The following is a 25,349-nucleotide window of genomic DNA, read 5'->3' as shown; positions in this document are numbered from 1 at the left end:
AAAGAAAAATGGTTAAACGACTAAACAGGCAATTTACAAAATAGGCTACCCAAATAGTCAACAAGTATAGAAAATGTTCTCAACCTGATGAGTAATCAAGCAACTGCAAAGTAAAACTACAATGTGATAATACTAACACCCACAAAATGGCTAAATTTCTTAATGACAATATCAAGGATTTATGAAGATGTGGAGCAATTGGATCTCTCATACACAGTTGGTCAGAGTGTAAGTTAATATAATCATTTTGAGAAATGTTTTGGCAGCACTTTCTAAATTTGAACATATCAGCAATTTTAGTCCTAGGTATATACTTCAAATAAACGCAAATATATGTGTACCAAGACAGGTATGGGAATACAAAGCATCTTTATTCATAAGAACCCCAATGGAAGTAACACAAATGTCCATCAACTGTATAATGGATAAATAAAACAAAAAAGAATTTTAAAGGAGGGGACTACTGACATTTTGAAAAATATGAATGTTATATTATAAAATAATATAATATATATAATATCAGCTCTGCACAGATAAAAGTCTAGAAGGATTCACTCTTGGTAAGTAGAACTGTGGACAAAAGTAGGAAAGGACTCAGACTTTTAATTATTTATGTGTTTTCAAATTATGTGCTGGAATTATTTGAAATGATCAAGTATTACTTTTGTGGTTAAAAGTAGTTTGGAGTTTTCTGTTATTTTCTTAAGGGTGTTTTGTTTTGTTTCACATTTGAGAAGGTTGGACATCCCCAGTCTAGATTTCTAAGTAGTTAAAAGCTAGGTAGACAAGTGCAGGTAATACCAAGAAAAAATCTCTGGGTTGGGAACTAAGCAATCGGGATTCCAATCCCAACTCAGTCACTGACTGGATGTGACATCTGGGCAGTCATTTTACTTCTTTGAGCCTCAGTTTCCTTGTCTAGAAGACTAAAATTTGGACAGGACAATCTCTTCCAGTCTGATATTCTGTGAATTTATAAACTGCTTCTCTGAGACTGAGGAGATTCTTGCTTACCCTTGTGGCCCCACTACCTGACACATAGTGTTTAATAAAACTTGTTAATAAATAAGTGAATGAATGATAAAGGAGGTAGGGCAAGTATTATTCCATTGGACTCCTGAGAGTTTACATGATGTCTTTAAGGTCACATTGGTAGGTGGTATAAGAGCTAGAATTCATGTTCAGTGTCTGAACTAGCACAGAGAATATGGATCCTGAAGAGGCAGAGAAAACATTATCTCCCCCAATACAGTGGAAGCAGGTGTCAACCAATAATTGCTGCTGCAGAATTTAAAGAAAACTGTAAATGTGAGAACTGGGCAATATTAGATAAACCTAAAATTATATACCCACACAATGTCAGAAGAAGCTGTGCTAAGTAACAACATCAGTACATCTGGGCATCATGACACTAAATAAGGCTGGCAGAGTGGCCTCTTCGGCTGGTGTCTTATCAAACCCAGGACATTAGAAGTCCAGACTTGGGGTCATAGCCAGACTATGGTGAGCGTTCTGTCACATGCTCCTGTGAAAAAGCACAAGAAAAAGTTCCCCTGGCAAACAAACAGGCTCCAAGGCCATCCACACACAATTCTCAGTCCACTCTTAAAGTAGCTTTGGACACATTTTGATGAGGAACATCTTTTTATTCAGGCTGCACGTCTTACTCAATAGCCAGCTTCCCATGCTTCCCAAGGAGCAGAAGCTGTAATAGCCTGTCCCATTCTGCTGGTGACTCAAGCACTGCAATTAAGTCAAAAGATGAATGACAAAGTTGGAGAAATGTTTACAACTAAAATCACAAGATGAATTTAGCTGATACATATTAAACTCCTATAAGATGTTAAGAAAAAGATCAACTCCAATTCCTAAATGGCTAAAAGATACAGACTATTTCCAGAAGAGGATATAAATGCCTCTTGCATTTTATATTATATTTAGCTACCTATTTGTGAAAAAAGAAAGGTCAATTTTTCAGGTCATTAGGATAGGTCTTTAAAAAAAACTGACTGCTTCTTAATCGAATGGTACAAAATCTTTAAAAGTATTAAAAGATACACAGTGAAGTCTCTCTTTCTTTTTACCCCCACCACATATGTCACGTCCTTTGATTGTTTTGCTTCTGAAAGATTTTGCCATGTAGGAATTTTTAGTATTTCAAAATTTTCAAATATTTCATTTATGGCTCCTGAATTTTGGTCACATGTTTCTGACTCCATGATTATTGAAAAATCAAAACATTAAAACTCCTCCATGATTTCTTTTACTATCTCTTTAAAATATTTAATCCTTTGGAATTATCCTGACATAGGTGTGAAATAGTGGATCTAGCACCACATATTGAACTTATCTCTCTGTGACTGATTTAAAAGGTCATCTTTTTCATAAACTAAATTCCTGCATATATTAGCATTTGGAGACAGGCAGGTGAGCTAATCAGAAAGGACGACAGCAAAGCCCTGGTGAGGGAGGAATGGGAGAAAAATACTAGACTGTCAAGTTTTCCTCCTTCCTCATGTAGTTGACTCAATGAGTGATGGCCTGACAACTATCATGACATTCACCAAACAGAATTACTAAATGACACTCACCCACCAGCAATATAGACAACCGCAAATACTTTGTAATATGAAAACTATGTATTTGGGCAGAAAAATGCAATACACAACCAGAAACCACTATTCTATCAATAATGATATTATTATCTCATGTAAGAACACAGAAATTAAGTTATTAAGGAATGCCAAGAGGAAACAATTCTTTAAAGTCTCATTTCATTTACTTTGTTAGGAAAGATGAAGCATATTTGGCTCTGGTCACAGTTCCATCATATTTACTTTCTTTGTAAGTTCAGCCTCAATGGTATCCTAAAGGAAGAAAGAAATATCATAAATACTAGAAATAAGGACATAAAACAGGGGCTTTAACTTCAAATGCTATTTAAAAACAAGGGAAGCAAAAAAAAATTAAAACAAATGTTTTAAAATACCATTACAAATATTAAATATGCTTTTATAATCCATTACAAATATTAAATATGCTTTTACAATCCTTTGCTTTTTTATCTACCTCCCTTCCCACATCCCAAAAGTTTCGAACTCTAATTCTAATAAACATCTAAAGGAGAAAGAAAACAACCTTTTAGAGAGATGAATTAGGGCAGTGATACCTGCAGATTTTTCTGACCTTCACTCCTTAAGCACCATACTTCCACAATGTCTCTTATATCACCTCTTTCCAATCCCCTTGTCACTGTTCTCATTACTTCTCATCTGGCCTATGTAAGCTAACTGATTTCTGCAATTTTCTTTCTCCTTCCTCTAATTCATCCTATATAATGACTCCAGAATAATCTTCCTAGAGATCTGGGCTGATCAAAAAACCAAAGTTTAATCACATTTCCCTTTAGGGGAAAGACACAGAAATTTCCAATGGTCCTCTACAGTCTCCAAATTCAACCCACATTATATTTAAGGTCTCTTATATTACAAACCAGTTGACCATCTTCAGCCCTATCTTCCCTGCATACACCTAAGAAACTAGACTGTATCGTTTGCCAAAACTTGGAAAAGTCCTCCACTGATCAGCTCTTATGTCTTTGTCTATTCCTTTTGCTTAGACAATTCTGTCTCTCAGCCCCCCGTTTCTACCTGGTAACAATCTATGCAAAAATTTAAAAAGATATGAAGACAACTCTGTATGTTTTTTGGAAAAATATATATATACATATGCCAAAAAGTTCTTAAAAGATGCATGAGAATGATGCACAGCACCCTTGGGGTTTTCTTTCTTTTTAAAAAAGCTGAAGAAAAAAATGGAACTACTTACTAATTCTCGCTTTGCTTCTTCGATTTTCACCTTAGCAAGAGATGGATTCTTTTAAAGAAAAATAAAACAAGGAAAGATTATATTGGCTCAACTAGGACTCAAAGGGAAAAAACTGCAACAATCCTTTTCAAAAGGCAAAAAATCCCTACAGAGAGTATATCCAACGTATATGCAGTACTGACATTCAGTACAGATTTTAGATCCTTAAACATGGACCCAATATTTTCATGATAATTTAGTGCCCTTGGGGAAAGCCAGAGGAGATGACTTTTTTTTATTACTCATAAAAATAATTACCGGCATTAAATCTAAATAGGACTCCAATTTTTTCTTCAAAGGTACAGTCTGTCCTTTTAATTCTGCCAATTTCTGGGGATGGAAAAAACACAAGAGCCACAGAATGATGGAGATATTCACAATGCAACTAAACACCACTCATTTCTGAAATCAAACATGATAAAGCATTAACATTAGGAATATTTAAAATAATGTACCAAAGAGCTTAAAAGATAAATGAATAACAAACTCACTTCCAATGGAAAGAATCTATATAAGGTGCTTAAAACAGTAAAGTCATATTCCCATTTGTTAAGAATAGGACTTAAGTATGCTGTCTAGGAATACAAAATGATGTGATTAAGAGGAATCAAAATGTAAGAGAACAAAACATAAGGGAACAACTGTCAACTTTAGACTATAAAATGCAAAGTACAAAAAAAATCTTAAGACCAATAAAATTTTTTAAAAGCCCTTTTCCCAGCAAAATAGATGAAACCCTTAGACAACCTAAAAACCCAGAACTGTATTCCACAGGAGTTTGGAGGCCTGCATTTTTACTGTACGTGGAAAGAGAAAAAGGAGAACCTGTATGGTTAGCACATAGTCCCTAAAAAACTTGTTTAATGAATAAATTAGTAACATATAACTCCAGCAAAGAGTTTCTAGCATGTAGTAATAAATGAAGGAAAGCAAACAAATGTGAGAATATACATACAGCTAAACAAGTAATAAGACATAAATACTGGGGAACATAAAGTACAGAGAGAATGAAAAGAAATAAAGTCAACTGTGAATAAACCTCTATAAAAGGAACAGATGAAAAAGCAGATTGTGCACTAAGATTTTAAGTAAAGTCAAACTGGGTTCAAGCTCACCTCTGAGAGTGCTACTAGTGACTGATGAGACAGCGAAGCATCCATGCCTCTGGCTGAAAGTTGCTCCTACAATTACAAAGAAGGGAGTTCAGTTAAAAAAATTATTTTGAAAGTGACTATCATGAATTACTTTCAACATGTTAACACAGTAAAGAGAAGCTACAAATAAGATAAAGACTGCATGTATCTAGGGTTTTTATGTTGCATGTAAATCATTCTAGTCACAGATTTGTGACAAGACGTGTGCAGGGCTTAACAGCATGCACTTCAGAGCCTGGATACCTGAGTTTTAATCTGGATCTGCTAAGTAACTATGCAACTTTGGGCAAGTTACCTATCTTCTCTATAGTTCCCTTGTCTGTAAAAAGGGAATAATAATACTGCCCAGTTGGGAGGATGATGGTCGAAAAGATGTCTGAAGACAGCTAAATATATTCAGTTCTTCATACAAACCTCTGCAGCTCTGATTCCAAATTTGAACTCCTCTGACTTCGCTTTTAGGAAGCCCATATTCTGAAGACGATTGTCAACTTTGGCCCTTTCCACAGACAGATGCAACTCTGCCTTCTTGAGATCCCTTTAAAAAGTAATGTTGAAAACATTTCCTTCTCAGTGAAATTATTATAAAAAAGAAAGTCAACTGATTCTTGGATTCCTCTGGACTACCCAGGAGAAGATAAAATACTTGCTGAATTTTCTACCATCAATTTTGTATCCCAGACTAGCTGCCATACGTTCTCCCAGGTCATCTTCCCCGCCATGTTGCATCTGGGATTTTTCTCAAGAAATACTAAGTAAGTTTAAGATATTGTGCCAATTATTCTTGAAGAAAGTAGATCTGCTGTTCAAAAAAATGATTTAATGTATCCTAAAGCCAATTTGAATCATGGAAGCTCCAAAGTCCTCTCTCCTAAACATGATATGACACAGTACCTTGTATCTACATATTCAGTATTTGTTGAAAATCTATTCGACAGTACATATACATACTCCTGATCCACAGCATCTCCTCTCTGGGGCAACTGGAACCCAAAGAAGGTCCAGAGCATTAAGAGGGATACCACAACTCTAGTAAGGAAGGGCAACAAAATATAATGTGACTTTAAGTTGCACCACAGTACATAAGTTAAAATTCATATGCATTTTGAAAATGACAAAACCCAGGTTATTTGTAAAAGAGGGAAAAAAGGTAAGAAACTGCATTAAGAGGTTATAGTCTTACCCAACCACCTACTACCTCCACCCAAGTTATTTTCTACTTAAAAATATATTTTATGGACCCCGTTTTCTAACATGTTGTTTTAAATCATATCTATTGCCAAAACTCAATCTGACAATGTTCTGTTACTGCCTTTATGATAAAAATGATCACCACTTCAAACTCAATTACTTACTCTTGTAGACATTTTTCTAATACTAAAGTTGCAGTTAGATTTTTTTGAAGTTTTGTCAATTCAAGCTTGATTTCTTCATTTTTGGATTTGGTATGAAAAAGGTCAGAGGTCAAATTGTTCACTGCAGGGATAAAACTAAAAAAAGAATCTGGGTCACAATAGATGGACATTAAGGACAAAATTATAATTATTCCTCATGTCAAACAATGATTTTACCTCTATGCAGATTATTCTATTAACCAAGCTGCTTCATACCTCTATGCATTTTTTACATGCTATTCCTACTGCCTGGAAAACCCTTACTCAGCTGGCAAATCTTCATTTGTCCTTCACACCTCAAATAAGATTTACTCTCATTCTGGAATTCACTACCCTTCTCTGTGCTACTCAGCTACAGCTGGTACCTTCTTGTACTGTTGCAGCTGTCACACTATATTATAGTTTTAAATGTCCATCTCCCTTATTTGACCATGAGCAGATTACCCTTGCTGACAGTTATTATTCTATTCATCTTTGTTTCCCCTTGCCTATCTATCTATATGGTTATAAGTAAATTCTTATATACACATATAACTCTCTATATGTATATGTAGTTATATGCTTAGTACTAATTGGTATTGTATCTGCTGAACTGACTTAATTCAAGTCTAGATTTCTGCTGCCATATAGCCTATATATTCTTATACTTGAAACACTACTCTTTGAGCATATATATAAATTCTAAGCCCTTATATTAGCAAGTAAGCAGACTAGCTGTACAGTCCTCTGATTATAAGTCACAGCGGTAGTCCTAGCCAAGCTGTGGCCACCCATGATAACCATATGGACTTTGGTGTCAGACTGGGTTTGAATTTCAACTCTGCCATTTACTAGCTCAGAGAAGTTATTTAACACACCCCTTCTGAGCTTCAGCTTCCTTTTAGGATTGTTGGAAGAATAATGTCATCATATAGGTGGTATGCCCGTCAGAAAGAACAAAGGTCCTTAACCAACTCTACCCAATTAGGTAGGGACATGACCAAAATTCACTATGCTCAATTAGATGATTTAGCTTATTGCTTTTATTATTGCTTATAGGGAACAATGTAAGTAACACCTAATCACTTGCGAATGTATATTAGGACTACGTTTACAAACCTAATCCTGGAAGAAGAAAACACTAAATCTTAAGCAATACCAAGCATCTGAATTACTTACATAAACTCACTAGTGATTTAAGGAGCTAACTATATTAGGTATTTTTGCATTTATTGTTAATTTCCTATATAAACTACCCTGAGAAACAGAAATCTCTAGGTATAGACCTTATAGCATATATGATTCTAGAAATTAAAATTGTCACAAGAATTACCTAGCTAGTGAGGTATCCTTTGTTTCAAGGGCCACTGCGCTGTCAACCAAGGCAGTCAGATACCTAGAACCAGTGCTAGAGAGACTGGCAGGGGAAAAATTCACACTTTCCATGAGAAGGTCTTGAAGATGCTTGGCTGAAAAGGTAAGAGTGCTATAGTAACTAAGATGTTTAATACCTTCATTGAAATCTTCACATATCATACAACCCATCCCCTAAAGTACAGAATACAGTGGCTTTTAGTATATTCACAGAGTTGCACACCCATCAATGTGATCAATTTCAGAATATTTTCATCACCCCAAAAAGAAACCCCATTCTTTAGACATCTTATTCTAATTCCCCAAACCCATGAGGCCCTAGCAATCACTAATCTACATTCTGTCTCTTTCCATTCATTTCCCTATTCTGGACCCTTCATATAAATGGTATAATGCGATATGTGGTCCTTTGTGCCTGGCTTCCCTCACTTGGCATAATGCCGTCAAGGCTCATCCATGCTGTAGCAGGTATTAATACTTCTTTCCTTCTTATGGTGAATAGTCAATTGGATGGATCAGCTGCATTTTAGTCATCCATTCACACACTTACGGATTTGGGTTACTTTCACATTTTGACTATTATGAATAATGCTGCTATAAATATTCATGTACAGATTTTTAATAGACAGGTGTTTTTATTTCTTGGGTACCTAGGAATGGACTACAGGTCATATGGTAACTCTGTTTAATCATTTGAAGAACTGCCAGACTGTTTTCTAAAACAACTGTATGATTTTACATTCCCACGTAAGTGTACATTTTAATGCCTCTACATCTGCACCACCAATTATTGCCTTTTTTTTGCACAGTGATCATTTAGGAAACTGAATAATGATCAGTGAAACTCAAGACCTGAATGTTTGTCTTTTTGATTGTAGCCCTTTTTGTAGGTGCAAAATAGAACTGTGACTTTAATTTGCATTTTCCTGATGGCTAAAACGCTGCCTTACTGGCCATTTTGTTTATCTTCTTGGGAGGAACGTACATTCACATCCTTTACCCATTTTTAACTGGGTTACCTGTCTTTTTACTATTGAGTTGTAACAATTCTTTATATGTTGTAGATAAAAGCCCCTTATCAGATACATTATTTGCAAATGTTTTCTCCCATTCAGTGGGTAGAGGCAGTCTTCTCAAGCATATATGAAACATTTTCCAGAATACAGCTTTATGCTAGGTCATAAAACAAATCAAAACAAGTTTAAAAGAACAAGATAATACAAAGTATTCTCTTTTCATAATGGAATGAAATTTAAAAGAAATTTGTGAAGCTCATAAATATGCAGAATTAACACACTTCTAGTAACCAATAGGTCAAGAAGAAGTCAAAAGGGAAATTAAAAAATACTTTGAGATGAAGGACAATGAAGATACAACATACCAAAACTTATCGGATGCATCTAAATCAGTGATCAGAGGGAAATTTAATTACAAATCCTATAAAGAAAAATCTCAAATCGATAGTCAAACCTACCACCTTGTAACATTGAAAAAATAAGAGCAGACTAAACTTAAAGCAAGCCAAAGGAAGGACATAATAATGATTACAGCAAAAGTTAATGCAATGGAAAATAGAAAAATAGAGAAAAATCAATACAACCTAAAGCTAATTTTCATAAAAGATCAACAAAATTAAAAAAACCTTCCACTGATTTGATGAAGAAGAAAAGAGAGAAGATTCAAATTACTATAATCAGAAATGCAAGTGAGGACATCCCACTGATTTACCTACTTAACAAAAAAGATTATAAAGGACTATATGAATAATTATACCCAACAATTCAGACAACCTAGGAAAGCTCAGGCCTGGTAGGCTTTACCACTGACTTCTATCAAATACATAAAGAAGAATTAACATCAATTCTTCACCAACTCTTCCAAAAAATAGAAGAGAATACATCTCGACTCCTTCTATGAGGCCAGTATTACCCTGATACTGAAACCAAACAAAGACATCACAAGGAAAGAAAAGCAGAGAACAGTATCTCTTAAAAACATGAATGCAAAAATCCTCAACAAAATACTAGTACACTGAATCAAGCAACATATAAAAAAAATATACACTGTGAAGATATGGATTTATCTTAAGAATAAATGTTGGTTCAACATCTGAAAGTCAATTAATATATCATATCAATAGAATAAAAGACAGAAGTCAAATGTTCATCTCAATAGACACAGAAAAAGCATTTGAAAACTCCAGTACCTTTTCATGATAAAGGCACTCAATAAATTAAGAATAGATGGTACTCCCCCAACTTGATAAAGGGCATCTACAAAAAAGCCCACAGCCACGTTATACTTAATGGTAAAGACTGAATGCTTTTCCTTTAAGATCAGGAAAAAGATAAGGATGTGCACTCTTTCCCCATTTTTCAACATTTTACTCGAGGTTCCAGCCAGGGCAATATCTTTTCATTTTCCTCAACTGAAGAACTGACAACATGTAAAATAAATGGTTTCAAGAGTTTCATCTGTATTTATCATGATTAAAAAGTCTTCATGTACAACTTTTACATCTTTTCCCAATTCCTAAAAATATTTCTAAAATGTTCCAGTCTCATGTGCTGCAAAGAACTGTATGGTATAGAAATAAAAACTATCTAAAAAATGATTTTTAGTTTAAAAGTCATTCAAGTCCAGAGAGCTATATGATATCACTACTCAAAGCTTAGATTTACAAACCAAAGAAGCAGAACTCCTTACAAGTGTACTTGTTATAAGGTTCCACAAATTTTGTTTTCTGCTTGATACCTTCACTGTCTAAAAGGGAACACTTAAAAAAGAAGAATAATGATTAAAGTATATGAGGTGCAGATTTAACATATCAATGGTGGCAGGACTCTTCTAGATACTCAAGTATGGAAATAAGTGTCAAAATTTTGTATTAATAATAGAAACATTTGCTATTTAATATGTGTCACCCTAAAAGGTACTTGAGGACAGACATAAGTAACCTTAATTTGAAAATCCTTAGATTTTTTCATCACAGGGTATTGTAGACAAAAAGAAAGCTCTTATAATATAAGATTTTTCTGGATTCAAAGCCCCTTTCTCTATGCTGTATTTTAATAACTATAAAAATAAAATCATTTAAAAATAAAACAATTTTAAAGGCACATGTATGGGAGACTATGACCAAGTAGTAGGCTCTGGGGAGTGACAATTGTTCTGTATCCTGATTGTGCGGGTGGGTTTCAGAATCCATGTGTGCTAAAAGAGTACACCAAAGCAAAAGTCAATTTTATTTTAATTTTTTGAAGAAAACTGGAGAAAAGCACACATGCAGTAGAATTACAACATAAACTGTACTATATTCAAAACATTGTATGTAACCATGCCATGCACGTGTTTAAATATAGTGCAAATGTAGGTCTCACTCCCTTTCTTTTTTGTATATTCCCATCCATAAAAAAGTTTTTATCAGTCTTTTTTCATTTGTAGTTAGCATTATAAAAACAAAAGGGGTTTTGAATGCACTTCTTCAAGCTATACATGCAAAGCAGAAAATTCTAATGCAATCCCATGAATACACTGCAATAGAACAATTTGTTCAAGTCTCATAATTCATGGCTGCCACCTCGGGTGTCCTGACGGCTCACTGTAATTAAAGCATGGGGGCTGGAAACAGACCCAAAGTAGAAAGTAAGTGGGAAACCAGAGGCATCTTGTATGTCAGGCTGAGTTTAGCTCTTATCTTTTAGTGCTTACTGTTTTGCTATCAGAGAACCAACAGAAAATAAGATTGATGATTTATTAAGTTACTATAACAGAGTGGGAGACAAATCTGGGTAAAATGAAGCAAAACTAACTAGTAGTGTACACTTAATTAATCTCATCTACTTTAGCATTATAGAATGTGGTTAACTCTGGTTAGTATTCAAAACTCCGAAGTTAAATCTCACCTTCTGATTCATATTCACTTGCTTTCTGTTTCAAGTCTTCTATTACCAGGTAGACATCTCTGTCCCGGACCCTGTTGCGTTCTGAAAGATGATGTAAAATCTCAGTGGTCCGTGGATTCACTTCATATTGGGGAATGGGATGATCTCCAAATATTTTTTTCAACCACACAGCAACCTAACCGTTAAAAGTAAGATAAATATTATAAGCCTTGTTTATTGTTAACGGCATGAAGCAAATATTAGTGATCAGAAGCGAACAACGTGCTTTCTGTGAATATTCTGGAGTCCTACGTACTTAACATCCTAATTTGTCTTTGGGGAGACAGTACAGGACGTAGGGAAGTAAAAGTGAGTAAGCACAATGAACAAAATTACCAGAAAACAATCCATCCTTTCCTAAAGCCACAAAATCAGTATAGGCTGGTAATTTGCATCACTCCAACAATTTTAAAGGTCAATATACAGGTGCTAAAGCATTATTGTAACGTGCAAAGTCTGAAGAGAGTTGGTCCCAACACACTATAGACCTGGGATATTCCTAGAGTTGGGAGGAAGGACGGGAAAGCAGGTCTGGTGTGAAAATTCGAGTAGGAAGCATCAGTGAACAGCGGAGCTTGGCTGGAAGGTGAGTGTGGGTTCAGAAATTAACATACTGTAAACCCCACTCCAGTCTGTTGGGAGGGGTTTTGCACCCGGCTCCTTATCCCGTCTACATGCCAGAGCCTATGCGAAGAAAGGCCTGGAAAGGGAAGGGAAAAACGTCCTTCCAGGTGAGGATTTAGGCGCGCGCAGATCGGGAAGGCAGGACTAAAGGAACAGGGAGTCTGAGAGGGTTGGAGAGGGGGGAGGAAGAAAGTAAACGTGGCGAGCCCCAGGAAATCGCAGGCGAGTGTCCCAGACGCGGCTGCCAGGCGGCCACAGATACCCACTCCCACCTCATCACCTGCTCCTCCTTCTTGCGCGCCTCCATAGCCGCCGCTCCCGCCTCTTCTCGAGAAGCTCGTCGCGGGAAGAGGAGCCGCGCTCGCTCTGGAGGTGCCTCGCCCCCTACAGGACCCGGGATATCTGGGAGTTGTAGTTTTTGCTAGGACTGGGGGTTGCTGAGTCTTTGGACAAGGCTGGTCTAAGGCGCCAGCGCTGCAATCGCTCCTCGCTTGCCACCTCGAGGCTCTGTCCGCTCTCCATGGTATCATCTCCAGGACAAGATGTAGAACCAGGATGTTTTCTTCTTATATTTTTATTTCTCACTTGATTTCACTTTCTTAAAAAAACTGAATCTTGTTTTTGGATAGCAGATGTTGTTTCTTCCACAGTGAGTACATTAACTTAAATTTTTTATTTTAGCCTGGCGCTAGAGCAACCTTATCCCTTAGTTTCCACTACCAAAGACCTAAATGCGCTGCAGACTTCAAAACATTAACTGCTGGCACTGTCACTGCCACTCAGCCATTCTTCCATTCATTTCCCACCTTCCCTAAAGTTCTCTCTTCTCCTCACCACTCTGTAGGTGACAATATGCAAACTTCTTCATATTTGCACAGCATATATAGTTTTTCTATGTGCTTTCCTGGTTTTTTTTTTTTTTGGTATCATTAATCTACAATTACATGAGGAACACTATGTTTACTAGACCCCCCCATCACCAAGTCAAGTCCCCCCCACATACCCCATTACAGTCACTGTCCATCAGCATAGTAAGATGCTGTAGAATCACTACTTGCCTTCTCTGTGTTGAACAGCCCTCCCCATGCCCCCCCCACATTATACATGCTAATCATAATGCCCCCTTTCTTTTTCCCCACCCCATATCCCTCCCTTCCCACCTGTCCTCCCCACTCCCTTTCCCTTTGGTAACTGTTAGTCCATTCTTGGGTTCTGTGAATCTGCTGCTGTTTGCTCCTTCAGTTTTTTCTTTGTTCTTATACTCCACAGTTGAGTGAAATCATTTGATACTTGTCTTTCTCCGTCCGGCTTATTTCACTGAGCATAATACCCTCTAGCTCCGTCCATGTTGTTGCAAATAGTAGGATTTGTTTTCTTCTTATGGCTGAATAATATTCCACTGTGTATATGTACCACATCTTCTTTATCCATTCATCTACTGATGAACACTAAGGTTGCTTCCATTTCTTGGCTATTGTAAACAGTGCTGCGATAAACATAGGGGTGCATATGTCTTTTTGAAACTGGGCTGCTGCATTCTTTGGGTATATTCCTAGGAGTGGAATTCCTGGGTCAAATGATATTTCTATTTGAGTTTTTTGAGGAACCTCCATACTGATTTCCACAATGGTTGAACTAATTTACATTCCCACCTGCAGTGTAAGAGGGTTGCCTTTTCACCACAACCTTGCCAACATTTGTTATTGTCTTTTATGATGGCGATCCTTACTGGTGTGAGGTGATATCTCATTGTGGTTTTAATTTGCATTTCTCTGATGACTAGCGATGTGGAGCATCTTTTCATGTGTCTGTTGAGTTTTCCTGTTTTTTGTTTCATTTTTTTAATAACCCTGTAAAACAGATGAACATACATTATTTTACCTGTTTTTAAATTAAAAAAACACACACACATGGATTAATGATGACTGAGATTAGGTAGTAGAGCTGGGAGCTGGGAACTGACCACAGTGTTTTGGGTCCAAGTGAGTGTTTCAGTGTCCTAGGGTTATACCACACTGCTGCCTGCAACCTCCTGTAGTGTACTGTGTTACATGAGGAAGGGTAGACCACACAGTCAACTTTCTGTGATGTGTGGTTTATCATCAAATTGTGGATCAGTCTTAGCACCAAATATCTTTCTTCTAGGTCATATGCATATTTAAAATGATTAAATCTTTTCAAAGGAATTTAACCAATACCATATTGGCTTGCTTATATATTTTGTTTTAGTCAAAAAGTATATCTGTTCAGTAAACAAATCTCAGATGTTAGTACAGACTCTGAGTATGGGAGAAAAAGTTATCTTTATGACCTTTGTCCAATTTCACCACAAGTTTTACAAAATATCCCTGTAACTTTGCTGTTTATACAAGCCAATTTTTTTCATTAGCCTGTTCCTACTCACAAGGAGAAGGATGCTCATATTTACCCCTAGCTCACCTAGAATATTAGAGAAAGGGATTGCTGACTGTACATTTGCAAGCTATGTTTTAGGAGACAACTCTTTTAATCCGGGTATTCAGATGCCCCACCCAAATTAAGGTTTTGGGTATAAACAACTCTTTGGTGGATGAAGCTGAAAGATGGTCCTCAGAACAGTTACAAGTGAAGGCAGTGTTAATGGGCTTTACTATCACAACATACCCAATATACCTCGTTCCCCAAATTATGTACATATCACAAAAAAAATCTCAATATTACAAAGATTCTGTGTGGAGGGATAGGGCAGGGAGGCAGAGGAAATCCTGCCTCAATCTTTCAGAGTAGGTATAGGAAGTTTTCTTTTTTCCCATCACTTACATTGTATTTAAAATAAAAACGTATAGTCCCTACTGTTACGAAACCAGTTGTTTGTAGAGGAAAATTTAAGTCCTGGTCCAATCTGGAGTGAGACTTCTAACTCCGGACCATTCTCAGTAGGATCAGCACCACTTGACCTCTTTGTATCTGTTAACATTTTTAAACAATCTGCTCTAGTTCTTTTAGATAGAAATAGAAAGAACTGGGATTCTCCAACCCGAGTGTGTATTGGATCACCCTGAATGGTGTGGGTGCTTGTCATAAATTTAGAATGCCCCAAATTTTTGACTCAGAGGATCTGAGGTGAGGCCAGCGATCTGCGGGTTAACCAATTCGGAAAGAAACATCGTATGGCTGACCCGTCCCAGGGTATAACTGTTTACTGCCTGGTGCAACACCAAGGATTGAGCAGTCTAAGGATCACCACCATCGACACCCCATCACCATCAAGCCAGCGACGCCCCAAGCCGGGTGACACCATGTGGGGAAGTTGGGGTTCCTATGGCCAGGATCCTCACTGAACTTGAACCACCTGATGATGTGACTGGCCTGTTGCAGGGCTGCCACTTCCACACCTTTAGGTAATAAGCTATTATTGTGCTATATAGAGAGCTCGGCCCAGTGCTCTGGGTGTAGGCAGAGACGCTAGTGCTCGACCTACCACCGGAGAACAAGCCTGATAATAAACCCTTTCACCCCAAAGAACGTTTTGCTATCAATTTCTTTGGTCATACTGAATCCATAGTGAACGGGCCCAGGGCTGAAACCCATTGGCAAAACACACCAACGCCACCTGGAACCCCTTTTGGGGCCTGGGAATTGCTATCCAGCGGGCCCGCTACCCACGTGGTCTCCAGAGGCAACAAGGTCGACTGGAAAGATCAAAACAAATGTGTAAACGAATGCCTGGGCCGAAGCTGGCAAAGGTCTAATCACTCATTTTGAAGTTTGAATCTAAAAATTATCCTTAAAAAAAAAAAAAGCACACACCCCTTTACTTATCCGCTAGCAAAAGGCGGATTCGCGTCCGGGTGAAAGCGAGGGGCGGTACTTCCGGGTCAGGTGGGCCGGCTGCCTTGACCTTCCCTGCTTCTGATCGGCCATTTTGTCCCAGTCAGTTCGGAGGCTGCGGCTGCAGAGGAACCCTCAGAGTAGAGGCTGCAAAGATGCTGTCCGTGCGCGTTGCCGCGGCCGTGGCTCGCGCCCTACCTCGGCGGGCGGGGCTGGTGAGTGCGGCGAGCCGGTGGGAAGGGGGTGGCCCGGAGGCGGCTGTGGCTGCGGGTGAGTAGTGGAACTTTGCCTCCGGAGCTCTTCTGCAAGGAGGGTGAGGGGCTGTGGCGGGCACCGCCATCTTGCAGTGCGGGCAGCTGAGCAGGGCCGCTTGCAGAACGGCGCTTGTGCTCGCCAGCTGTGCAGTATGGTGCAGAGTGGTACAGGGGAGACAGTGACCTCGATCCTCTGTAGACACGGGGCCTCCGGAAGATTTCCATTTTTGGCTGAGAGTGGCCTTAGGTGAAGGTCAAGGTTTGCGCTCTATACCTGCTCCGAAACGGCGAGACTTGGGCCCGCTAATTGTCCGGGACTCCGTAGCTATAGGGCAGAGCACTTGTCAACCCAAGTTGAAGCGAACTAGGGAACCCTGACATTGTATGAAGGTCAGCGCGAGCTCCGGCATTTCACCTCTGCTCGGAGGTCGGTTCACAGGAAAGCAAAAGAAGGTTGTTTTCTGAATACTTCAATAGGCGGTCTCTTCGTGTTGAATATTGAAACGTTTGTGAAAACACCGTACTGGTGCAAATACGCATTTCATATAGCCAGTACCGTGATATAAGTGAAGCTGTTTTCTAAATTGTCTCAGTCTAACAAAGACTTTGCTTGGTGGAACTTTGACGTAAAGATTTCGTCCTTGAGGAATCGTTAGCGATTGAGAGCTCAATAGAACATAGAAAATGCCTGTAGAGGTTAATGCCCTTCATTATTTATCTCTTGAAGTTAGGAGCATAACCCTTTAAGTTCTATGTAAATGCCTCTACGTTAATTTTTTCATCTCAAACATAATTTCAGTTTCAAAAGTGAAATAAACATACTAGCTATTTTTCTGCCCTAATACCACCGCTAGCAAAAACATTTTTAACGCTTTTCGTCCAGGTCCTATAGAAAGTAGTAGCTTCAGAGAGGACAGTGACCAATCACAGCATGACAACTTGAACGAGAGGTCCACATTGCTGCAGGCTTTGTTGAAGTCAGTAAAAAGAATCCACAGCCATACTCTTAGTTTCTAATCAAACTCTATGTAAATTTACTTACTCAATGTTTGGTTGCCTTTTTTTTTAATTGTATAGAATATCTATAGAGATTTACCCCTTATAGGAACCAGTTATATTCAGAATTTCCACAATTCCACTGAAATATATGTGAAGTCAAAATACTAGTACCTGATGCCTTTAAAGGAAAAAATACTTTGTTAACTGTTGGCTTTTAAAATAGAGTGCATTTTAAGAATACGCTTTTTAAAAAATTCATTTTATTATCATTAATCTACAATTACATGAAGAACGTAATGGTTACTAGACACCCCCCTTCACCAAGTCCCCCCCCACAAACCCCATTACAGTCACTGTCCATCAGCATAGTAAGATGCTGTCTGTGTTGTACTTCCCTCACTATGCCCCCCCCCCACACTATACATGCTAATCGTAAGGCCCCCTTTCTTTTCCCCGCCCTTATTCCTTCCCCCACCTCCTGCCCAGTCCCTTTGCCTTTGGTAACTGTTAGTCCATTCTTGGGTTCTGTGATTCTGCTGCTGTTTTGTTCCTTCAGTTTTTCTTTGTTCTTATACTCCACATATGAGTGAAGTTATTTGGTACTTGTCTTTCTCCACCTGGCTTATTTCACTGAGCATAATAATACCCTCTAGCTCCATGTTGTTGCAAATGATAGGATTTATTTTCTTCTTATGGCTGAATAATATTCCATTGTGTATATGTACCACATTTTCTTTATCCATTCATCTATTGATGGACACTTAGGTTGCTTCCATAGTGCTGTGATAAACATAGGGGTGCATCTGTCTTTTTCAAACTGGGCTGCTGCATTCAGAATACGCTTTTTATAGAGAATTTATAGTGTACCAGGAGAAGGCAGTAAATTTTCACATAAAAGTACTCTTTCATGTAATTAAGTCTTCCAGTTTTAAGCAAAATACTTTTACTGTATTTAGTATTTTAATTGTAAGTTGATCACACTAAGCCTGCATGTGTTTAAGCTTGCCAGTTTTATAAAGACTTTTTTAAAAACTAAGTTTTTAAAAATGTTCATGCACTAGGTCTCCAAAAATGCTTTGGGATCATCCTTCATTGCTGCTAGAAACCTCCATGCCTCAAATATTCATCTTCAGAAGACCGGTAAGTCATTATTTCTAGTCTACACCACACTTAGGACCTTGTAATTAAATAATAAAATAAGTTACTAGGTTAGATAACTGTTGTGGGTTTTTTATTTCCATTTATTAATTTTTCTTTCAGGAATCTTAGTTTCTTAACCCATAACATGCCATTTAGCTCTGCCTTTGTAGGTTCCCTCATTCTAGTGTGAAATGAACTCTACGGTGATATATTCCCCTTTTAATGTTAATGCAATTTTTTTCTTATCTTTTTTGATAAGAAACAAAGTACACATATAAGGTGCTGGGCATGCTTTCTGATCTATGGAGGACTTCTTTTTTTCTCTTCTAATAAAATTTAGGAAAAAGTAAGCAGTTTTTACCTTTATGTTTTCAAAGACAGCTAGTCTATACCTGGCAGTCTATGAATTTGCTCATTGCAAATGTGATAGAGACGGGAGGTGAACATAGGAAATGCTGTAGATTAGGGAATTTCTTTGGACATCTGTATTTAGACTTTTGAACTAAAGATTTAATAAGTAAATATATCTCCTTCATGGTAAGGTAAAGGAACAGTAACTGCCTGTATGCTTGTAAAGGGAAAGAGTCTTAAGCTTTGTTAATGGTTGCTTCTTAAAATTGACTGTATTTCTAAAATAAGCATTTAATAGAGTTTGACCAAAAGATCAGATTTCAGCATAGATACAGGTTCATTAGAAATTAAACCAAAGGAGCAGAAGATAAAAAAATATTTTAATGCAATTGCTTAATTTTATTAGCATCTTACTTGGTTTACTTTTGTGAAATTCTTAATCACTGGATTTGTTTTCATATTAGTGGTAGATACCAAGCTTTTTTTTAAAAACAACTATGTATATTACATTTTAAAATAATTTGATTGTAATGCTGACAAAACCATGGTTTTAATTATGTTGTTGGGGAAATGGATTTGAAAAGATCTTGGGGCTAGGTTATTTTTGTAATGGAATTTTCCCCTCAATAGGCACTGCCGAGGTGTCATCTATTCTTGAAGAACGCATTCTTGGAGCTGATACCTCTGTTGACCTTGAGGAGACTGGGCGTGTATTAAGTATTGGTGATGGTATTGCCCGTGTACATGGGCTGAGAAATGTTCAAGCTGAAGAAATGGTAGAGTTTTCTTCAGGTTTAAAGGTAATTTATGAAATGAGATTTTGGTATTTTAAGGTTGTTGTTTTAGTTATTCTTTAGTAATTCAGAGATTTTTAAAAAAATATTTAAATCCCAATCTGCTTAATTGTTTTTGTCATTATTACAGGCTGGGAAAAGAAAAAACTTCAGGGTTTGACTAACCAAGGTTTTTACTCTGGGGCTGATACTCACAAAAGTGCCAAAGCCACTAGTGCCGAACTATAAAATTGGGTAAAACCTTCACCCAGATTCTAAGAAATCAGGCATGTTCTTGTAGCCATAAAGATGATCTTGCACACAAGCATTTGATAGTTTCATTTAAATTCAATTCTGGTGGTAAGTTGAAAGTGGTTGACTTCATATTTCTGGTAAGAGTAGACCTATTGTTGAGAGGTGAGTTAGTGGTATTATCAGAAGCCCCCTGATGATACATGTCCACTTATTTGTATTAGGTTGAGCCTCGTGGGATGAGAAAAGTTGTAGGTGTCATGGGTTCTCTGAGGAAAGCGGAGCATGCTTTCCAGATGGACCATGGTCATTAATTAAGGTTATCCACTTAGCACACAGGGAAAAGATAGTCTTGGTCTAGTTGCTAGTGTCCAGTATGGGAAATGCGTTTTGATGTGGAAGACTAATTATAGAGCCAAAAATTTTATCAATAGCCGTAAGACCTTGGCTAAAAATTTAACCTCTTGTTTTTCAGTGTGTATATGTATGTCTTTGAAAGGTGAGGCTGTGGTAGATGAACTCTTGAGTTTCCTTTTAGCTTTTAAGATTCAAGAGTCTGGACCAGTATCAGATAGACCAGAACTTCCTGCAATGATGAAAATATACATCTCTGCTGTTTAAGATAATACGTCATACTATATTAAACATACCATATGTATGAGTACATACTAAACATACATATGAGGCTCTTGAGCATGTAAAATGTGGAGTTTCTCACTGAAAAAGAGTAGGTGATATGTAGAGACAATAATTGGAGGAAGAAGTTTCTCTGACTTTGGTAACGTGGCATTTATTAATAAAAATTTTAAATAGCCACATGTGCATAGTGACTATATAAACATTTCAGATAGCCACATGTGTATAGTGACTATGCTTTTGAACATCAAAGACTAGACTGAAGATTTTATACCTGCAGTGATACTCCATGATATTCCTGCTAGCTTGTTAAAATTTATTAATAGTGAAACTAATATATTTTTTACTACTCTTATTAGTTTGTTCATTAGAAAGCTAATTCCTAGTACAATTCTTAAGTACTTCTCCAGAGCTTTCATTACTGATGGGACTTGGTTCTTAGAAGAACATTTTGTTTTAGTCATGATTAGAGACCTAAAATCTCAATATTTTGAAATACGGTTGCAATGATGAGAGAGGATTCCTTGCTGTTATATAATGAAAATTTGTTCTTGATAGAGTAGCTTTTAATTTCACTTTTACTGACCTGATGAGCACAGGTTAGGATTATAAATTTTTCAACTGTTCTGTGGAGCACAAGAGATGTCAGTCAGCAGTATCTTAGAATTCCTAGTTCTGCTTGATCACTTTTTTTGTACTGATAATCCAGTTTAAAAGCCATAGTCAAAAGAAATGCAGTGGGAAAAGCTCAAACTGTTAATTTCTTTGCTTCTTCAGTTCCTCGAAGATGTGACATGGAACATGCTAGACTTACACTATGCTTTCCTAAGATGATTCAAGGGAACATGTTGCTGTTTTAAAAGTCTTAACCAAAGGTTGGTTGGTCCGTGGAAGAATACTGAAGCCAGATCTGAAGGACAACCCTACCTTTTTTTATCCCAGCTATTGTCTTTCTGTGTAGGGTTGGTATATGGGAAGAGCTGCCACTCAGTGTATGTTCAATTGTGTCTTTTGTGTAGGGTATGTCTCTGAACTTGGAACCTGACAATGTTGGTGTTGTCGTGTTTGGAAATGATAAACTAATTAAGGAAGGAGATATTGTGAAGAGAACAGGAGCTATTGTGGATGTTCCAGTAGGCGAGGAGCTGTTGGGTCGTGTAGTAGATGCCCTTGGTAATGCCATTGATGGAAAGGTAGGTTCAGCATGTATTAGATGTGGTTGTAGCTTCTACCTAACATCAAAACTGATTGTTTGGGGGATTCCTTTTTATTGTTTAACAGGGTCCAATCGGTTCCAAGACCCGTAGGCGAGTTGGCCTGAAAGCCCCTGGGATCATTCCTCGAATCTCTGTGAGGGAACCAATGCAGACTGGCATCAAGGCTGTGGACAGTTTGGTGCCAATTGGTCGTGGTCAGCGTGAGCTCATTATTGGTGACCGACAAACTGGGTAAAAGACTCACTAGCTTGTTAAAACTTCCATCTAAAATTTGCTATGGGAAGATAACTTTTTAGAGTTGAAATGAAAACTGCTTGGATATGATGGGGAGAGTAGAATGTGATATGAGGATTAATAGTAGTAATGAAATTTAAGTTGGAGAATCCTTTGAAGTATTTAGTAGGATTTACGTTTACTTTCTCTTTTTAAAGCAAAACATCAATTGCTATTGACACAATCATTAACCAGAAACGTTTCAATGATGGATCTGATGAAAAGAAGAAGCTGTACTGTATCTATGTTGCTATTGGTCAAAAGAGATCCACTGTTGCCCAGTTGGTAAAGAGACTTACAGATGCAGGTATTGAAGAACTAAGTCGCGTTGCTTTTGTTTGGGGGTCCTGTTGCTGCTAATCTGAGGATAGCTTCTACTTCATGAAGGCTGATGTTAATTACTCCCTGATGAACTGGAATTTTAGTATAAATCAGCAAATTTAAAAAAAATTGAATAAAACAGTAAATGTTGAGGTTTTGTTCTTTAAATTAGAAGCTATATGATCTTGGTTAATCTTACTAGTAAATCGGTAACAAAAAATCAGGTATCTTATTTATAGTAGACTCTAATTTAAAATCACAGTATTGATAACCTTGTAAAACTTAAAATTTATCTCCTCAGATGCCATGAAGTATACCATTGTGGTTTCGGCTACTGCCTCTGATGCTGCCCCACTTCAGTATCTGGCTCCTTATTCTGGCTGTTCTATGGGAGAATATTTTAGGGATAATGGCAAGCATGCTTTGATCATCTATGACGACTTATCCAAACAGGTCAAAGGAAATGTATTTTTAGAATCTGTTTATTTGCACCACAATGAAAATTGACAAATGTAGCTTCTGTGTAATTGGTGAATTTCACAACCCTCTTCTACACCATAGGCTGTCGCTTACCGTCAGATGTCTCTGTTGCTTCGCCGACCCCCTGGTCGTGAGGCCTATCCTGGTGATGTGTTCTACCTGCACTCCCGTCTGCTAGAGAGAGCAGCCAAAATGAATGATTCTTTTGGTGGTGGCTCCTTGACTGCTTTACCAGTCATAGAAACACAAGCTGGTGATGTGTCTGCTTACATTCCGACAAATGTCATTTCCATCACTGATGGACAGGTATCGTTTTATGATTAAAATAAATATAAAAGTGTTAGATGATTCTAAGACAATTGTTGATGATAGTCTTTGTGAATTTGTTTTAAATGCCTTTTACATTTTGTTGTAGAAAATTTCAAATGTATACAAAAGTAAGGAGAATGGTATAGCGTACTTCGTTATTGGCTTCATTTATACTTGCTACTATTCTCTCTCCTAGATAATTTTGAAATGAATCTCAGAGATAAACATCACCTGTATATATTTTAATAGAAATATTACCCTTTTCCCCCTCATTTCATGCATCTCTAATCTCAGCAATAGAATATGTAGGTTGATTTGGGTTGTGAAGAATTTAAGGGGCTCTTTGCCCTAAGAAGGCACTTAGCATTCTTCCTTGGAGATTTGGGGCTTCAGTTTTTTGGCAGTGTCTTAATTTTTCGAAATAGTTGATTTCTTTAAGCTTGCTTAATACCTATTCCCCTTACATTGTAGATCTTCTTGGAAACAGAATTGTTCTACAAAGGTATTCGCCCTGCTATTAATGTTGGTTTGTCTGTGTCCCGCGTCGGATCTGCTGCTCAGACCAGAGCCATGAAGCAGGTAATTTGCATCATGTCAAGGAAAGGAAAAGGGGTATCATTAGGTTAAAATGACAGTTGTATTTGTACAGCGTTTTGTGTCCCTGAGGTAAGTATTTTTTTTCTGCTGTATGAGTTAACTATTTCTGTATTTCAGGTGGCAGGTACCATGAAACTGGAATTGGCTCAGTATCGTGAGGTTGCTGCTTTTGCCCAATTTGGTTCTGACCTTGATGCTGCCACTCAGCAACTCCTGAGTCGTGGTGTGCGTCTGACTGAGTTGCTGAAGCAGGGACAGTATTGTGAGTTTCATTTGGTTAAGTTTCTGCTGTGTGTTAGAGCCTGTGAATATCGCATAGTTCTCTATAAGCTATAATACATGCCATTCTTTTTCATATAAAGGTCTTTATAATCATTTGAATATAAATGTTAGAAACTGAAGCAGGAAAACTTAGTATACTTAATTAAGCCTTTCTTTTGAGGACCTGTTAGGTCATTCCCCACACACCCCGTACACACACTTTAAATAAGAGTGAAATTTGGCAGATTTAAAACAATATTAGTATGTGTGTATTTTCCTATAAAATTTCAGCAAGTTATTTATGCCCAAAACAGTATGAATACTGCCAGATGATAAACATTGCTTACGCAGTATGCCCAAAGATTACACTTTAAGGATGGCATGTATGAGAAAAAAAAACTTGTTTCTGGTGGGGCAGGTAGGAAGGAGTGGTGAGGTGGGAGACTTTCAATCACTAAGAAAGTGATAAATGATATGTAAAGCATGTTAATAATTGGAAGAAAAAGTAAGTTTCTCTGCCTTTGGTAACATGGCGTTAATTTGAGCAACTCATATGGCATTCTTTTGTTTGTTTTCAGCTCCCATGGCTATTGAAGAGCAAGTGGCTGTCATCTATGCTGGCGTAAGGGGGTATCTTGATAAACTGGAGCCCAGCAAGATCACAAAGTTTGAGAATGCGTTCTTGGCTCATGTTATCAGCCAACACCAAGCCCTGTTGGGCAATATCAGGTATGAAGACAGTTGATGACCTCTTGTAATTTTAAAGATATAAAGTCTTGTTAATATTCTTTAGAATTCTCAGTAGGTGAGTCAGTGAATTTTTGTCCAGGTCAGAAGTGATGAACTGCTTTTATTTCCACTTAGGACTGATGGAAAGATCTCAGAACAGTCAGATGCAAAGCTGAAAGAGATTGTAACAAACTTCTTGGCTGGATTTGAAGCTTAAATTTGTATGGATTCACACCAGTACGTACCAGTTTGGTTTTGTCATTGTTTCTGATAGTAATAAGTTTCATTTATAAAAGGATTATTCTCATACTCCAGATGTACAGAAATCATGTTAAAAATAAAGGTTCCATGTTGCTTGGTGGTTTTCTGTAGTTTGAGTGATTCTTTGAAAGGAACTGAGATTACCTTGAGTTGGTAAACATGCTTCTTAGTTGATTTTACCTGAATATTATAATCAGCAAGCCTGTATAATTCAAAGCTGAGCTATTTGTAAGTTTCTCGAGTGCTTCTTGATTGTTAAAGAGAAATTCATTGGGTATAGGTGGCAAAGTTCACATTTGATAATGTTGAGGAGTCTGACTAGCCTGTCTGCTTAGAAGAATAATAATATG

At 37.5% G+C, this 25,349-nt stretch overlaps 2 protein-coding genes across 4 annotated transcripts; one reads left to right on the top strand and one right to left on the bottom strand.

Moving 5' to 3' along the window:
* Positions 1–350: 350 nt before the first annotated feature.
* HAUS1 (HAUS augmin like complex subunit 1) lies at positions 351–12,881 on the bottom strand. Of its 3 annotated transcripts, none has more exons than XM_073212989.1 (10): positions 12,609–12,881; positions 11,674–11,848; positions 7,728–7,863; positions 6,377–6,511; positions 5,436–5,559; positions 4,983–5,048; positions 4,126–4,197; positions 3,829–3,876; positions 2,783–2,867; positions 351–1,525 (listed from the first exon to the last, which is right to left on the bottom strand). In XM_073212989.1, the coding sequence occupies exons 1-9, from the start codon at positions 12,864–12,866 to the stop codon at positions 2,817–2,819; spliced, it is 1,065 nt and encodes a 354-aa protein (XP_073069090.1). In that variant the 5' UTR covers positions 12,867–12,881; the 3' UTR covers positions 351–1,525; positions 2,783–2,816. The 3 variants fall into 3 exon arrangements, with proteins under 3 accessions (XP_073069090.1, XP_073069089.1, XP_073069091.1); XM_073212988.1 differs by lacking the exon at positions 351–1,525 and adding an exon at positions 1,626–1,743; XM_073212990.1 differs by lacking the exon at positions 351–1,525 and adding an exon at positions 1,626–1,743 and having other exon boundaries at positions 12,617–12,750.
* A 3,325-nt stretch (positions 12,882–16,206) lies between these two features.
* Positions 16,207–25,099, top strand: ATP5F1A (ATP synthase F1 subunit alpha). Its single transcript, XM_017656898.3, has 12 exons — positions 16,207–16,361; positions 18,461–18,539; positions 19,521–19,690; positions 21,571–21,744; positions 21,833–21,999; positions 22,200–22,348; positions 22,664–22,815; positions 22,924–23,148; positions 23,623–23,730; positions 23,866–24,010; positions 24,588–24,738; positions 24,874–25,099. Exons 1-12 carry the CDS (start codon positions 16,302–16,304, stop codon positions 24,953–24,955), a joined length of 1,662 nt encoding a protein of 553 aa, XP_017512387.1. The 5' UTR covers positions 16,207–16,301; the 3' UTR covers positions 24,956–25,099.
* Positions 25,100–25,349: the final 250 nt, after the last annotated feature.

Source organism: Manis javanica, chromosome 9 (assembly GCF_040802235.1).
Source record: "Manis javanica isolate MJ-LG chromosome 9, MJ_LKY, whole genome shotgun sequence".
NCBI classification, from domain to species: domain Eukaryota; kingdom Metazoa; phylum Chordata; class Mammalia; order Pholidota; family Manidae; genus Manis; species Manis javanica.
The sequence above is the reverse complement of the archived record's forward strand: the minus strand, read 5'-3'. Positions and strand labels throughout refer to the sequence as shown.